Below are 17,939 nucleotides of genomic sequence, written 5' to 3' on the forward strand. Positions count from 1 at the left end.
TGGGAATTAAGAAGTCTTGTTCTGAAACAGATTTTCTTTGTGATCGTGAACACTTAATTTCTCTGTGTTTGTTTTCTCATCTGTACAATAGGGATCATAATATTTATCGACCACACAGGGTGCTGTAAGTCTAAATTAATTAATGTTATAAAGCACTTTCATTCTCTTAGATAAAAGGTTTTCTAGAAGTATGAAGCATACTTATTTGCATTTTCTTCACTTTTTATTCATGTCCTATCAATTCTACTTCAGCTTTTTCTTAAAAATTATTTGTCCTAATCATCTCATCTGAGTGAAAAAGAAGAAATTGGCAAAAACTAATAACTGCATAGAAACTAATGTTTGGAAAGACTGGTCTAAATTTCTTAATTTTAAGTGTACATCCTTACAACTAACATCTATATAGATTGTCTTGAACAATGTTTCTTCCCTTTGGTGACTTTCCAGTGTGGTCTTTTCTTCTTTATACACAAATGGCCAGGAGTATACACTCCTGCTCTTACAGTTTTATTTCCATTTCTTTGATTATATTTTCTGCTCATTCTATTTTAATCCCATTCCTCTCTTGCTGACTTTTCTCTATTTGACAGACTTTTTTTCCCTTTACCCTTCAAGAATCCTGAATCCACCAATGAAAAATCATTTGTATACACTGTATCTTCTGTTTGCTACTTTACTTTTTTGGGGTTGTTGTTTTGTTTTGTTTTGTTTTGTTTTTTTTTCCGTTGAGACAGGACAGGCAGTGCACTGTGCTGTATATCAGTACAGTGCCCCTCAAGTAGACTGAAACCATTTGACTTCACCTTACGTCATTTCTAGAATGTATTTTCTTTTTATTGGCAATGAGCCAGGACAGGAATTCAGCTAGATTTTGCCACATTTCTGAAGCACTGTGTAGCTAAGTGCTTCCAGAACATCTGATACTACTGTTGTAGTGTTCAGCAGTCTGCTGAAAGTGTGAGATATGAAGTAGATTATCTAACACCCAAATACTGGCTTGTCTGAGACTTTAGATAAGGATATGATTTAAATGTATGTATCCAATCTGTAAAAAGTGGTGGCACTGCAAAAAATGAAATTATAGGTTGCATTGTAGGTAAATTCTATGGTGTAATCACTTCAGATAAGTTTGAAGTGCAGTTTCCTATACTTGCTTCTGTATTCCTATTTTTCTTCTCCTTACTATTTCTTAGATAAATTTGGATTAACTTTTCTATGCCTCATTGCTTACCCTAGTAATTTCCTGAATTTCAAAAATGTCATTGAAGATGTCTTTGTTAAAAATAATAATAAGCTATTAAGCTAGCTTATTCAACATGCTCAAGTCAAAAGATATGTACAATCATAAAACTGAAGTGAATGAATGGATTTTGTAAGGAGGCAGCTTGTTCATTTGAATTTGTTGAGCTCTACAGAATAAGCCAAGTTTGAAGAAAAAATATATACTTAATGACTTTGAAGTTATAAAATCTGAAGGGCTTTTTGAAGAATATGGCGGATGATTTTCTCTGTTCTGTTTACAGCTTAGACCATTAGGACAAAGATTGACCGTAAATGTTAACATGAAATTTTCTGAGGCCTGTCCTTTAATTCTGCTTTAGAAGGAGGTAGGGGAAAGAGGTTAAGAAATTCTAACACTAATTCTGGGTCTGATTTAAATGCTGATTTATTTAATGTTACTATGACTTTGTTATGTGGAAATCCTGCTTTGTAATGACTGAAATTTCTCAATATTTATAACACGTTATAGAAAACTAGTGGCCAAATTCTGGTCAGAATGTATCCCACACATTACCAGGTTCCTCTTAGTCCTGATGAACAACGTAATAGCAGTGATTGGGAAGCGTTTGTTGCCCTGCATACTGTTTCCCACGCCAGAGGAGTGGCTTGAAAAGAAACTAATTTTGTCTACCAATAGAAGATCGTTGGTTAAAACAGGAAGTGAGTCAGGATGTTCTTAGAACCATCTGAGCTTCCAGGTGTGGTGGAACATTTTCCCTTTTGTCACTGAGCAGCATTCCTTTCAGCTGTAGATTCACATGCATGGGGCTGGTGCTCTCCACCTCAGAGACCACAGCGGTGGAAGTGCTGTGCTCCATGCATAATTTTGTGTTTTGCTTATGCAAATGGAAAATGTGATGATGGTTTATTTTGCTGAATTTGGACATAGGAATGCAGGATGCCAACTTCTCTGAGACATCCCCTAGGACTCTAATGAAGCCTAATGATTGTACATTAAAATCACTACTGCTTCCAAGTAGTTCAGTGGCATTTAACCAGCTAAAGGGGTGTGAAACTATGTGCTTTCAGTCTTTGAATACAAGTCTTTACAGAAAGATTAACACTCTTCCTTGGATATTTATAAGATCTTGCTGAAGTCTTAGAGGCCCTCACATTTTAATGCATTTGCAAGGCTGGGTATTGAATGAGAGAAGAAAAGTGTGGTATATGCATTGGGATATTTAATCCTTCTGATTTCCCCAGATTGCTCCTCAGTGCAGAAAAAAAAACCAAAAACAAAAACAAACAAACAAACAAAAAAACAAACAAACAAACAAAAAACAAACAAACCCCAAACAAACAAAATACCCCAAAACAAACAAAAAAACCCAATAACAAAATAAAAAAGAAATCCCCAACATTTTGCCAAGTATACTGTACCTTTTCTCTTTGCCTAGCTAAATTCCATTTCTTTTGTCATCCAGGAGTTAGGAAGATGTTTCTGTGATTTCAATGAATTTCCCTGGAAACATTTTCAGGTTAAAGTGAATACAGCTGCTTTGCTGGAATATTTTTAATTTATAATGCTTACATATTTAATAACTATTAAATCTAAATATCTAGGTGAGTGGGATAACTTTATTTGACATGTAGGTTCTTTCATTAGACAAGCTTTTATTCTTCATATATCTGCAACAGTAACTACTTTTGCTAAAGATGTAAGTCAAGACATTGTTAAAAGAGGGTCCATATAAACATTAAATATTAAGCTTTCTGCTGTTTGCCTCATAAAGTACACTGTTTATTGTGACAATACTTAATTCTTCACTTTTCTGGTTTTAGGGGCATTTTAATGTTTCAACAATATTGTACACCCAAGATACTTCAGGATGATATAATTCTTTTAAAATCAGTATTTGACAACAAGTCAGGCAAATAAAAATATTGGTTATTATCTCTCAACAGATTTTACCTGATTAGTGGTGGAGTTCCTTTTATTATATGTGGGATTACAGCAGCAACCAATATCAATAATTATGGGATTGAAGGCAATGCACCATAGTAAGTATAAACTATTACCATAAAACTTTGAAGGAAAATATACTCTTTTTCTTAAGCCGATAAATATAACTGACTTCATAAAGGGTACAGACATGCCATTTGGGATGATATTTATGATGGAATTTTATTAAATAATAGCTATGAAAGAGCAATGTCTTAATCTGGGGCTTGCTGCTTTGCCTCTATGAATTTGACTGCATTACGGTCAATAGAATCACTTTTCATTTACAGAATTACTTCTCATTTACATCTGAATAAGTGAGAGGATATTAAAAATACCTAATGGATAGCATATTTAATGGAGCAACTAATTAATTAAATACTTTCAATTCATTCTCTACCTTGAATTGATATCTTTCAGGTGACTTATTTAAAGTAATTTACAAATAATTATGTGAAGAAAGGACAAGTATAAATCACTCCTCCCCCTCTTCCACCCCCACCACTCCCTTAAAACCCAATTATTTTGGATTTTCACCACCTGGAAATATTCCAGTCACAATGTCTTGCAATCCTGACATAGCCCTCTAGTGCACTAGTGTATTAGTGTTCAGTATACCTCCACAGGCTGTTCAGGCATCACTTTGTTATTAATTCTTGGCATGAAACATGAGATATCAATAAAGTACAATAAGTCTTTCATAAAAATGTAGCAGAGAATGAATCAGACTGCACAGTTAAATCTATTCTGTGTAAATGATCAGTATGACAATGACTAGCACACTGATGGATATATTTGTACTCTGCCAGCACTAGTACCCTTGATTACTACTTTGAGCATCTATTGTAATACATTTGAAACTAGTTATGTTCTGGGTAAGAAAAGTGGACACAAAGGTTTGTAAGTAAGCATTTGGCTCCCTAGAGGCATTTTTACAGGTAACTGAAATTTAAATTCTGGTAATAAATTAGTACATACCATAGCTAAATGTTTGCTCTGCCTAGGGCCCGACTCATATTCATATATTTATTCAAACTTATCCAATTAGACAATCACTTATAATCAATGGTATATTAAAAGATTCAATTATTTATGTTCATAAAGGTGAGACATTTTTTCATTTTGGCACAGTTACAGAGGTTATACTTCTTTAATCATGTTAATCATAGCCAATCAGTACCTGCTACCACAGTCTGTACAAAACACAAGGCACAGGTGAAGGATGGTTATAAGACTGAGTAAAAAGACAGCTTCTATTTCAAAAACAGCATAGCGAGTTATACTCCTTGGTAATTTTTAATAGTACAGTAAATGTAGATGCACAAACTTGAACTTTTTATTACAGAACTGATTTTTTATGTGATCCACAATGACATTCCACTTGCAATAAGAGCATCCCAAGAGACTGTTCCACTGGGGAGCATTCCATTCTCCACTTCGCATCAAATATGCAGCATTCAAATGTACTTCAAGTATTCATAATGCTTCGTGGTCTCTGCTTATCCAGCTAAATATAGGTGGTAACTTACCTATCTCTTCACAGATATCTTTCAGGGAATCTTTTCATGTGCATGTCTGATGGCAAAATGTATACTCCTTGGAGTGTCTCTAAATTCATTAATAAATGTGTGTATGTTTTTGTTTAAGGTTCAGATTTTTAAAATTTAAAGTAGTTATTCTGCAGTTTCTTCTGATAAATACCCGGTGAGACTTCCTCTTTTTAGCTAAGAGGTTCTCAGCCTGGGAGAAAAATTCATTCTGCCCTTTTTATAGTAAGTGGTAGATGATTCCTGGCTTGACAAGAATGTGATATCACAAGGTACTTTGCTTTATTGGAATGACTGCAACCAATCACACACACCTAAATGAGTATGAAGTGTCACACTGTGTCTTTTTTAGAGCTGGAATGGATCATGACAGATCACTTGGTCTGTATTTTTGACCCAGTGGGAAATTAGCTATGTCCAAACCATTCCTGACACTTATTTATCTGAGGTGCTTTAAATGCTCCAGTAACGGATAGACCACATTTTATTCCAACAGCTCATTATCCTAATTGTCCTAACAGCTAAGAAATTTTTTGAAAATCTCATTTAAATCTTTCTTGCTGCAGTTTAAGCCCATTACTTCTTATCCTAGTCCAACAGATAAGGAAAGTAACTTCTCTTTCCAGAAATCCATGCAATATTTAGAGCATAAAAAGATAATAACAGCTGTACTAGCTTATACCACCAGCTCAGTTCCCTGTCTGTAACCGTGGCTAAAAGCAGATCATAGAGAAGAGTAAAAACTAGGCAAATATTCCTTCTCCCTCTGACCCAAGTTTTCCCAGTTTCGATCTAGGATTTCATTAGCCAGAAGTGTTTCCTTCTTCCATGTTTATTTTATTAGATCATTCATCCTCAGGACAGTCCTGTTAGATTGAGGCTTATTGAGCTTGTTTTGGCCTGTGAACTACTTTAGGCTGCTCTAAAACAGTTATGGCTATATTATTTAAAGTCTAGAAAATAATGATCCATGCTAAAGAAATATTATGCTACCAGTGTATAGCAAAGAGACCATCAATTTCCTTAATTTTTCTGAAGACATTCAAATTGATCTAAATTAACTCCTAGCCATTTCAGAAACAGTGGAGAATTCAGAACTGGCAGATAGCTTTTGGCCCACTCACTGCAGAAAGAGGTGACTGTTCAACTGGAAGTCTTTTTTTTTCCTGTCTTATTACTCAGGCTGTTCTCTACATTGGCAACAAGAAAACTGTGTAAGAACAATCTTCAGGCTTAAGAGTTTGTATCAAAATTCATTGATACAAACCACTGAAATCTGTACATCCCTATTGCTCACACAGATTGTATAAACTATGCCTCATTTCCTTTTTAGTCCATGTATTAGCATTGACGTTTTCAATAGTAGAAAAGTGTTGACATAAATGGTCTTATACTTCACTGCAATTCTAGATTCTAAAGTGACCTACATTTCTTGGAGATTTTCAGCTTTACTATCCTGTAAATTATACTATTTTATTAAAAAATATGAAAGTGATGCCTCATCTTAATTGATATTAAAGACACACTCCCTTTCTCCACAATGAACATATCTGAACTTCTGAGGCACTTTTGGGTCATACAGATTAGTCAGAAAACCCAGTTTCACATCAGTCCATTGTCCATCACATCTAATGTGGGCTATAAAATGTTCTTGACTCTCTTTTTCTATTGTTTTCAGTTGCTGGATGGCATGGGAGCCTAGTCTTGGTGCTTTTTATGGGCCAATAGCATTCATTGTGCTAGTCACCTGTGTTTACTTTCTCTGCACTTATGTGCAACTGAAGCGCCATCCTGAACGCAAGTATGAGTTAAAGGAAAAGACAGAAGATCCGCAGAGAATTCCAAGTACTGAGTTGGGCCATGGTCATGTTACAGACTCTGTGTCCATTCCCCAGGCAACCTGCTCCATGATTTCTTCTTCCTTATTGGAAAATGAGCATTCATTTAAAGCTCAGCTTCGAGCTGCAGCATTCACTTTGTTCCTGTTTACTGCCACTTGGACCTTTGGAGCACTCGCAGTATCTCAAGGTCATTTCTTGGATATGATATTTAGCTGTCTTTATGGAGCCTTCTGTGTGACCTTGGGGCTTTTCATCCTGATCCATCACTGTGCAAAGCGAGATGATGTGTGGCATTGCTGGTGGTCCTGTTGCCCATCTAGAAGAAACACCTATTCTGTCCAAGTTAATGTGCGCCCAAAGGTTAATGTCAATGGTGACACTCAAGTTCATGCACCTTGTCTTCAGGAATCACCATGTCCCAACAAATCAGCTGTGTTTAATCATCCAGCGGCTAGCCACTGCAAACTTACTAACCTACAAGCAGTTCAAAATCATGTTAACTGCCTTTCGCCTGTGACACCATGTTGTGCAAAAATGCACTGTGATCAGCTACTTGACGATGAAGCTCACATTCATGTCCACAATGAGGGAACCTTCAGACCCAATATGCACATTCATAGATGTCTGAAAAGCAGAACTAAGCCACGTTATTTCAGTCGGCATAGGTCTGCAGGTGAAAGAGAATATGCCTATCACATTCCTTCGAGCATCGATGGCAGCATCCACAGCTCACATACAGACAGTCCCCACAGTACGCATGATAGCCAGTCAGGTCACAGACGGGCCTGCTGCTCAAAAAGTGATCCATATCCTACAGTCAACCAGCCCGAAAGTAGCGACGCAAGTACTGTAATATATAGTTGTGCTAAAATGCCAGAAAGTGACACTGTGCACCATCCAGCTCATTTTGAAATGCACCCACGGACACAGTCATTGCCATTTAATACGACGAATCACAATGGAATTCTCAAGGGAAACGTGCATGAAGCCATGATATACAGCTCAGATAGTACAGGAAATATCAAAACTGGCCCTTGGAAAAATGAAACTACTGTGTAGTTCATGGGCCCTCATAATGCGTTTTTTCCCCTAGCCATCATTATCTTTGTTTTCATTCCAAACTAAATAAGATGAAATATTTGTGTAGCTCATCAGTAAGTTGTACAGCTTTTCCATCTTTATTTCCATATTCTTAATAAGAGTCTAAAAGAGAGAGATAGTGACAGTTTTAAAGTGAAGTTATTTTTAAAAGAAAGTTATAAAATTATACTGAAAGATAATTAGAAAATGAAGTCTAGACAATTGAATATGAGAGGCAATATCCTTTTGTTACGCAGAATAATATTTCTTTAGAAATACATCATTTTCATTCATTGTTTTCACTTTTGTTCTGTAGTAACTTCAGACACTTTTTATAAACATATCAGCATCTTAAACTTTTACTTATTTATTTTTGTAGCAAAATATTATTACTGTGCCATGGATTTTAATCAGAAGTGACTATGGTAGAAATTATAAACAGTATTTTATAAAATTACAGCTTTTTAGATCTACAAAAGTGATACTGCCTCTAAAGATCTTCTGTAGCATATGGCTTGTAAAGTTGTGTAATGTACAGTCTCTGTTCTGTCCTTTTTCTTGTTGGAGAGAAGTGCTAGGTAATGTCTCTGTTACATCTATGGTGCTGTATTGGTTGTATTTTGCATGACATGCCAGATATACCATTTGCTGTTTTCTAGTGTTACGTGTGTTTAAAAAAAGAACAAAAAAAAAAAAAGTGTTGTACAAGGCTGTGAAAAACCCTATTGATATTAATCTAGAGCATTATAAATCTACAGAAAAAAAATTCACTCTGCACTAGTTTAAGTGGCACAATCCTTTGTATAAGGTTATATGATAGCTTTGATAAGGGTCCACTCTAATGTCTTTACAGAGCATGCACTACTCCTTGTATGTGACACTGTGCGGTGTAATAGCAATTGTCTCAACAACTTTTACACTTCTTTGTAAAGTATGCCTTTTGAACAAATCTGTAAGCTGTTTCACAATAACCTTTCCACATCTGTTAAGGTAGAGCAGTTTTTATAACTCTTTGAGGACTACAGTTATTTTCTTAAAGTAGCTTATTCTAGTTCAGAGACACTGTATATATGATATTGTCTATTTAGTTACATGATCAATGTAGTCCAGAGTTGACGGGAAAGAGAAAGTTCAGTCATTTTCCAAAAACACACCTTCTTAGAGTTCATCTATGAATTTCACCACTTGCTTTCTGAAAACCCATTTCCTTCCCTAGCAAATTTCAGATTGTCTTCATCCTTTAATGCAAATTTGACCTTCAGAGAAGTTCTTTATGTTCATGATTTTTGCTGAATTGTAGGGCATTCCAGGGTCAATACCATTCTCTATTAACAAGGCTCTTGGCAAGAAATTTTTTCATGTTTCCATGAACATCTGGACACAAAGCATCAACTCACAGTTTAGAACTGCATCATAGTTATGCCTATATGAAATAAAACTACTTTTTTCAAATAAGAAGGGTGCAGAATAATAATGGATTGCAGAAAGTGAATAGGAGCATAGAACTGTAAAGAAAATATCTACAGTCGAAAGTGAGCAGTGCATCCATAAATAAGAGAAAAAGCACAATTCTGTATGGCCACATGAGAAAGTTTGCTGTTGTCTTCACACAGGCGTATGTAATTGCTACATTGCTGCAGAGAGGAAATAGAAAATTCCCTTGAGAGATCATCAGCCTGCAATTCTCTGTGTATATGTTGCAAAAATCGTTACATACTTCAGCCCATTATTTTTCTATTATTAGCAATTTATTTGTCTCTACCTTTTTTTTTTAATATGTAGGAATGCATTTCCTAATAGTGTACATAAAGATGACAATTATAATTGTTAGAATGTTATAAAAACATGTAAGTCAGATGAATGTGTTCTGCAGTGTTGCAGGTGGGAATTAGTACTCAAAGGGTTAATGCTCAGTATCTGAGTGCAAGAAATCTTGTTTTTCTGTATTTTTGTAAATTTGAAATATATATTGTAAATCCAGCAGTGCAATGTATCCATCTCAGATTGTGTATTTTTAAAAGATGAGCAAGAAGAATGCACTAGGTGGTTGTCAAGTTTTAAGCCAATATACAACAGTTTCATGACTGCTTCTTTAGCTAATACAAAAAAAAAGAAACGCCTGAGCTTTATTATGTATATGCTGTATATGCTTAAACTGTCTCTAAACTAAAATACAGTATTTTTCTCTGTTTGCATAATGAAATATTTTATGTTTAGTAATTATTTTCTTCTAATATTACTTTTACTCATTCCACATAGACAGTGAGCCCTAAACAAGCATTGACATAATGTGAAATACCACTTCTCTGTGTCTCAGCACTATGTATATGTATATTCTGTAATAGCAAAATCCTAGGAGGTCTGTAGACCATTATGCAAAATATTCCACACACACAGCCAAGTGAAATACTCACTCTGCAAGAACCCACTCGGTGAGCTTCTTTATTCAGCTTGTGTTTTAATCACCTCTGTTATTTTGTCTGAGAGGCCAGTTCCATCTTCGTAATGGCTTACAAAGAAGTAAATAGGTGCTGCTTTCCACAGAATATCTTATGTGATAAAACTCTCTGGAATTGAAATGTAAAATATTAAAACACTTTTCTTATTGTGTTGAAAATTAATTTAGTGAATATTTCCGGGCTAATTTGGAAGAGATGTGTTATGCAATAATCTGTTTGCATATTATTTTTTCAGAAAATATACCGTATAACTACAGAGTAGGAGAACGTGATATTAAATAAATATAAAAATGTTTTGTAACATCTAATTTGACCAAAATGCTTTTTGTGCTTTTGACTTTCTTTTCCTTAAGATAAATGAGAAAATTTCAATGCTTTGGGAGTCTGGCTTTGTTTTATTGTGGGGTTTTGGTCAATTATCGTCAGTGAACCATTACTATTTCACCTGATCTTCTTTCCTATAAAAATAAAGTCAATGGAATAACGAGTATAAGAGATATATTGTCCTAGTAAATTCCTCATGAACATACACATGTAACATGTTTCAAAGTCAGCATTAGTTTTGGTGATTGACCGATGACATAAAAATGACTGAACAGATTTTTACTGTTCACTTTTTGCCTGAGATTAAGCAAGAGAAATTTAACCAGAAAAGATAATTTTTGGAGAATTATGCAATCAACAGAAATCTGAAGGGTTGTTACAGTACTACCAGGATTAAAATATGCTTTGATGCTGTAGTGTTCTTCTCTGCATATAGCAATTCCAGTTTTCATGACCAAATTTCAGATCATGTAAGCAACTCCATTTTAAGTCATATAGACTATTTACAATAAGAATTCCTACACAGCCTCATATAAAGAGTTTTAGTATAAAATAAAGCATCCATTTTGGACATTATGCCCTATTATATGTGTTGTTCCCAAGAAGTCTCTTGGTTGTGTCTGCACTAATATCCTGAGCAGTCGCTGTCAGTGGCCATAAACACATGTTCTCCTTCTCCACACAGCTGCCTGCCAGCTACCCTGCAGGCACTCTATCCAGATGTTAGCCCACCAAGGGAGCCTTTGCTGTGGCTCTAAAGCAGTCTTGCTGTCTGAACCAAAAGCAAAGTCTGTGCTTAAAGCAAAGTCAAGGCCACCGTTGATAGACGGCACAGGCAATTGGGCCTCCTCCACTCGAACACTAAAGGCTGAAGGCAGATAAATCTAATGGAAGAGGCTTTAAGTAGTATAACTCCTCCTCCCTCCAGCTCTGTGCCGAAACTACCTGCCTAGTTTGTCTCCTGCCTACAGACACCTGCCAAATCCAGAAAAATCCAGCAAAAATTAGTCATCTTACCTAAAATTCCTGGTTAACTGAGAGTGAAATAACACAGTGGAGTTAATGATCAAACAGTTGGAGGAACGATCCCAAGTTCGAAAAAACCTTTTTGGATGCTGTGTCACTAAGCTGCTTCAGGTTCATCATGTGTGGGGACATGGCTCTAAGAATCCTGGATGCCCCGAAGATATGAAATTGCTCTTGCGCAGACAATGTTAAGGCTCACAGAGTTGACTGTGACTCCACAAATTTGGAGGTAGCTTCTGCTATAAATTATATGCTTTTTTACAAAGAAGACATTTTCTGACAGAGGAGGATTGTCCATTTGACTAGGAAAAAGAAAGCTGTCATCAAGATCAGGCCGGTAACCTTATTAACCTTATTAACACAGAATCTTCTTTGCTTGGAAGCAGAAAAAAGGAAGGTGGGTATGTTTCTTTGCAAAGGAGACCACCTGTACTCTCACTGGGTTTTTGTTGCCTATGACAAGAAATGTCAGGCTGATGAAGACATTAGCAGCATCCTTACTAGAACATAAATTCAAGTTCCTATACCAGCATCCTCCAGTTCAGAAAGAAGCTGTAGGAGGCAGCTGGATCAATCAGGATCCATCAGCTGTGTTCAAAGGCTGACTGGCTGACTTCAGTCAAGCAATTTCAGTAGTAACTTGGTGCTTTAGGCAGTTTTTACCTGCTTAGTTAAGTCTACAGAGAAGGGAGCTTTTGGTTTTGTTGTTTGTTTTCTTTTGCTGTGCTCAGTTGACCATTTTTAATTAGCAGTTGAACTGCTAAGAAGAAAACTTATTCTACAAATTACTTTGACCATAAAACCCCTGGGTTATGTTCCCTGTTACTAGGTCTGTGAAGGTGCAAGTGAATCCCTGTTCTGTATTTTACCAGTCAATTACCCGAGTTTTTCAGGAGCCAAACAAGCAAGTATAAGTGATTTCAAGACAGTATGATAGGGCTCACTTCTCTACAAGGAGGGTTGAAATTTGGTTTGCATAGAGCAGTTCAACCTCAGACAAATATCCTGCCTTAAGGTTGTGCAGCTGGCCATGCCTGAGAGGTAAGGGATTTTTTGTGAACATGGTGTCTGTATACCCCATAGGTACTGCTGTCTCTTTACATTTTGATCTGTTTGAATTCTGCAGTGCCTTGCAGACTGAACAACAAAATGACTGACTGTTCCCATCAGCCTGTCACTCTGCTTCAACTGTCCCCCCCTTAACCTGCAGCACACTGTAGAGCAAGATTGTCCAGCATAGCCAAGGTTTTCATTCATTCCTTTATTTGTTTCCCGGGTACTCAGTAACACCTGAGGAAGGCAGCAGGAAGAACTTATTGTGGGGCTAGGGGGAAAATCTGGGAGAAGAGAAAACAGTAAAACGCATTATTCATATTCTTCTCACAGTACTTTCTTTTGTTAGCTCATTTGTTAATGAGCTGTAAGCAGTTACAGTCACTTATTCCCTGAGTCTTTCTACTGTAGGACCTTGTTCTCTACTAATTAGAACATAGCTGAAAGTTAACCATTTAGCTTGATTTATGCCCTCAGCAGTTCCTGCCTCAGATGGATGATTTTAGAGTTCAGCCAAAACAGCTACAATGTTTTCAGCAAAGAGGCCTGAGGAAAGTATGCTTGTCAACAGTAACGCTTTCAGTGATTTTTTAATAATTCTGTCTTCATGGCCCATTATTTGAAAACTTTGGCAAATATGACTAATATAAGAAAAGATAGGGCACTTTTTGCTGTTTCTGTAAAGTGAGCCATTCCATACAGATGACAATTTTAGCCACTAAAAATATCACAATATACTACTGTGAAAAGTCTCTCTTCTTCTTAGGATGTATATACCTTGACTGGGGCTACACTCACTGATCACATGCTGCTGCAAGCTATAGGGGTTCTAAAGGACCTGCTCTCTAAATGATTGACTTCAGCTGCCCTCAGCCAGGATTAGGATAGAAAGCAGGGAGCTTTGATTCTTGTGCTCTCTACTAAACTCTCCAGTTTCCCTCCCCTCACGTGATGATGCAATGGAGGAGGGAACTGTCTGATTTGTATGTGGAGAGACAAATGCTGTGCTAGAGGTAAACTGAAAAGAAGAGACTGAGCTTCTAGCAATGGATTGAGGTGAATGGAGTAAGCTGACCAAAAGGAGAGAGGTTGGTATGAGTAGGTAGCTGTGACAAGCTGACTTGGGGACTAATTTGAAGCTGGGAGGGAAAGGAGAATCACAAAATTGAAAAGAGAGACTTGGAGGCTGAGAATAAACTGGGACTAAATTGGTAATGGGGAAGAAGGGTGAAACAATTACATCCATGGGTGTTTCCAGGCTGGGTATGTAAGCCAAGCTTTGTGATTCCTCTGCAGTCAGTAAATATCTGAAAACCTACTAGCAAAATGGCTATTCACTTATTATGTTGGTCCTCATAGAAAATGACAGTGTATTAGTACTGTCAGCTATTCCATTAACATAAGTGTCAGAAATCTGTGTAATGAATCACAGATGCTCAAAGCTGCTGATTAACTAGATATTTCATGTGCCACAAGATAGAATTTCTGTGTTTTTAATGTCCTCTTTCAAAATCCAGGAACTATCCCAGAAAAAGACAACTGATTTCAAACAGTATTAGTGAAGCTGAAAGTCAAACACACCAAATTGAGGAACTGTTAGAATTAAGGTTGCCTTTCAAACTTTCATTCACACTTTTGGTTTGTCTTTTGATGGTTTTTTGAACTATTTGAGTGCATACTTCTTTCTAACACCTTGGCTTTGATGCTGCACATTTAATGTTCTTTAAATGTGTGGGTTTGTGTACATCTAGAGTTAAGTCAGTCATTTCACTGTAAGCTTTCTTTTCCATCTTTTTTCCATATTTTTTTTCTGGACCTTTTAATTAAAACCTTCTCAGAAGGATGAGGCTGAAGCTTTCTAATAACACAGACCCTGTTTTTCTACCCTTCCCTGTGCTGAGTGCTAGAAAGGAAAAAGTGGCTTGAAAGACTTTCCTTTGAGCTTCCCCTTACCTGGGGTTCTTTTCCAAGATATTTAAGTAGTTACATAATTGTTTCAAGTGTTGTCATCACTATGAAGACATAGGTGCATTAGGAGAAGGAGCAGGCTGAAGCTAGGAAGTCCCTGCCCTGGCTCTGTGCAGTTGTATTACAGTCTGCAGGAAGCCTGTACTTTAACTATGATAATTCATGTGGACATAAGAGCTGCCTGTAAATCCCATCTTCCCTTCAATGGAGCCTATTCTGGAAAGCCTCCTATGGGGAAGACACCTGGGGCTGCTGAGGAGGTCATCATATACCCAGTCCCTTCTAACTGCAGGATGGGCCAGCTTTGGCCAATGAGGGATGGACATACTTTTGCCTCTGGCACTGCACAATGGCCTCCTCAAGTCAAAAGCTGGCTAACCTTATACACTGGGAGAGAGTTTCAATGCAAATATGATGTTTAGTCCCTGTCATTACACAAAGGTAATTCTGCTGTGAGCTCCAGGAAGGTCCCTTCCCTTCAAAAACTTACCCTTCGTTGCTAACCCTGAACCCATCACCCAAGCCAGAAGCTGGAAAGCCCCAGTCTCCTTGTGACAAGATGACATGGGAATGAGACATCAGCATGGAAGGCTGGTTCCTCTCTATTTTGGGTAAAACCTGTTGAAACTTTCCCTGTGTTCATATATGAGAAAAAAGGCAGGGAGGAGAGAGTTAAATGACCACCTAATCTCTTCTGGAATAGGAAGGGGAATAGTTTAAGTGCTGCAAAAAAAAACAAAACAAACCCCCAACCATTCTGAGTAGTACACAAGCCTTAATTCTAGCATTATAACAATGTTGTATTCCACCTGACAGCACAGTGCAAGCAACGTGACATACAGTCAAGGGCTATAATACATTGAAAGTAACTACTCTTCACCCACAACACTTTTCCCCTGGGTAAAAATAAGCTGCACACAGTTGTACCATGGAAATATTTTCTGCATCTTGTCATTCAATGGTGGACTGGTTTAGACTAAGGATCCATTTAATATTTGCGTGCACTTAAAATGTTTTTGTAATATTGAAGTGAAAAGAGGGAAAGTAATTTTTTTTTAATTACACAAAACAGGTAATCATCAACATTACACCAAGATGTTATTTTTCTTCAGTATATTTTTCTTCAGCTAACACAGAGCCAGGCAGCTGCATAACAGAGCACTGAACCAAGAATGAAAAATAACCATGCAAAATGTAAAAAAAAAAAAAAAATCCTCTTACTGTCAGTGGTTCAGAAATTTACCTGAAAGGGAATGATTCCATATCATGCAATCTGCTTCATTAGCCTGTTGATCTTCTTAGTGTGTTATTAAGGTTCAACTTGCTTAACAAAACCAGGGAGATCAGAATATGCCAATCAAATTTGGAATGATTTGAACAGTCTGTGTATAAGTGGCTTATGTAGTTCATTGTAGATTGATGAGGGGAAACTGCTGATAGAGACAAAACATACAGGATATGATTTCAAAGGCCCTGGAGCTGTAGGATGAAAAATCTTTAGCAGAAGTCCTTTTACTTAGACAAAGAATAAAATATCTTATGTAGGATATAAAGAGGTTTGAATTTAAATCAGTGAAATGATGAAAGAGACCGACAAAATGGCATTTTGAACAGCTTAGCACAGGCTTTCCTTCCTTGTGTAACCACTGCTGAATGCAAGGAAATGTTAAATTTATGCAGTCTTTAGTCAAACTTTTTTTACTTTTGGAGCAATAAGCTGTAGATTTGAAATTACAGGCAGGAACCTTTCCATTGGTTTCCATGGGTCCTAGGTTGAATAAGCAGTGAACAGAAAAGGCACAGTGTATGGTTTAGAACCTCATCTCAAAACTCATAACTAAATGGAGGCTTCCTGCCATAGTATGGGGTCATATGTCTTGGCATGCATACACAGTGGAAAGGACCTGGAAGAAAAGTGGGTAGAAATGAAAGAGAAATGTGGCACAAAGGGAAGGAGGGTGCTGTGATGGATAATCAAATGAGCACAAGGGTGACCACAGGCCCTGGATGAGTAAAGGAGTACATTGAGCAGGACTGCACAGGTAAACCTTTTCCTGTTGTGATGCTCATTCAGAGAGGAGGCCAAAAGATTGGATAATATTTGAACAATAGCCTTGAAGGTTAGCTGAAAACTGGAAATATGCTTCAATCTAAAGGCATGTAATGTGTTCAGGTTGTGGAGAAAGAGGAGAAAAAAAAAAAAAGTGATTTGATCACTGTCCACAGGTGCCTATATGGGCAGAAACTACCCTACAGAAGGTTCTTTAATCTAGCAGCAAAGGTATGAAAAGGTCCAGTGATTATGAGCTGAAAGCTGAAAGTGGGACTTGCACTTTAATCTGAAAAAGTAATAAACTTTGTAACAATTCCTTAGTGATATGGTAAATTGAAAATTTTAACCCAAGAGAGCATATCTTTCAGCAGTATATTTCACTTCAAACACAAATTTTTGACCTTGGTGCTATAAGAACTACAGGGTAAAGTTTTCCAGGCAGTTTACATTATATTTGATGTTCAGTAGACTTAGAAAAATCCAACTTTCAAATAGGTGTTGTAGAGGTGAGGTAGAACAGAAAGGGCAACATCTCAGCCTGCCTATGGAGAACCTAGGAAATTGTGTTGCACTCTAACACTCTTGATTTTGGCCTTCGTGACACTGTTCGGTTTAAGTGCCATTTTAATGTTTACGCTTCCAGATTGTTTGTAAACTGTATATTTGAATGGAAAATCTTTATATTCTGCAACATAATAAGGCTCTTAGTTGCTTCTTTAAATTAAAAACTCCCTTAACCTCTGACTAAAATGTCAATGGTGCTTGCTTAACTAGATGTTATTGGTATGTCCCGTAACAGTCCACATTAAATCACATTCTTCCTTATCTCCTCTCCAGCACCTAACAGCCACACTTTGAGCTGCATTAAAAATCTGATTTTTCTGATTGAATCCCTTCCTTGCAAACTTCCCAGGGTTTTGCCTATACTAGAATAACATTCTTCATAATCCTCTATTTTTCTGTCTTTCAAGTAAAATTGGTAAAATAATTCCAGATTTCACATGTTCGGTAATAGAAAAATTGAGGATATCGAATGTTTTCCAAAACCTTATTCCAGCTTCTACGTCCAAAATTTCATCTTCCTTATTTGGCATGTTTACTTAATCTTGATTAAAATAAATTGAGCCTTTAGTCTGTTGGGAACAGAGGTAGAGCAACCATGTGTTGCAATCCTAACATACCATATAGAGACCAGCATATTTTAGGTGGAGATAGCCCTGATTTTGTACCTACTGTTTGTACATGGTCCCAGCATTTGAACCTGTGCACATCTGTGCACCTCAAACTGTGATGAACAGGGTGAAACTGTTCCTGGGCTGTGTCAGGAGAACTTTCTTTTTTTTTTTTTATTCGCCTCTTTCCAGC

The 17,939-nt window shown here is 36.9% G+C and overlaps 1 protein-coding gene across 3 annotated transcripts in view; it reads left to right on the forward strand.

Annotated features, from left to right (window-relative positions):
- LOC104364921 (adhesion G protein-coupled receptor A3) overlaps window positions 1-10,643 on the forward strand; it is a 277,796-nt gene extending 267,153 nt beyond the window's left edge. For all 3 annotated transcript variants that reach the window (XM_042791300.1, XM_042791301.1, XM_032994882.2), the window contains 2 exons: window positions 3,187-3,282; window positions 6,449-10,643. In XM_042791300.1, the coding sequence (XP_042647234.1) occupies window positions 3,187-3,282; window positions 6,449-7,670 (1,318 nt within the window). In that variant the 3' untranslated portion in view covers window positions 7,671-10,643. The remainder of the gene's footprint in view (window positions 1-3,186; window positions 3,283-6,448) is intronic.
- Window positions 10,644-17,939: the final 7,296 nt, after the last annotated feature.

This window comes from Tyto alba, unplaced genomic scaffold (genome assembly GCF_018691265.1).
Source record: "Tyto alba isolate M040663 unplaced genomic scaffold, T.alba_DEE_v4.0 Super-Scaffold_1, whole genome shotgun sequence".
NCBI classification, from domain to species: Eukaryota; Metazoa; Chordata; class Aves; order Strigiformes; family Tytonidae; genus Tyto; species Tyto alba.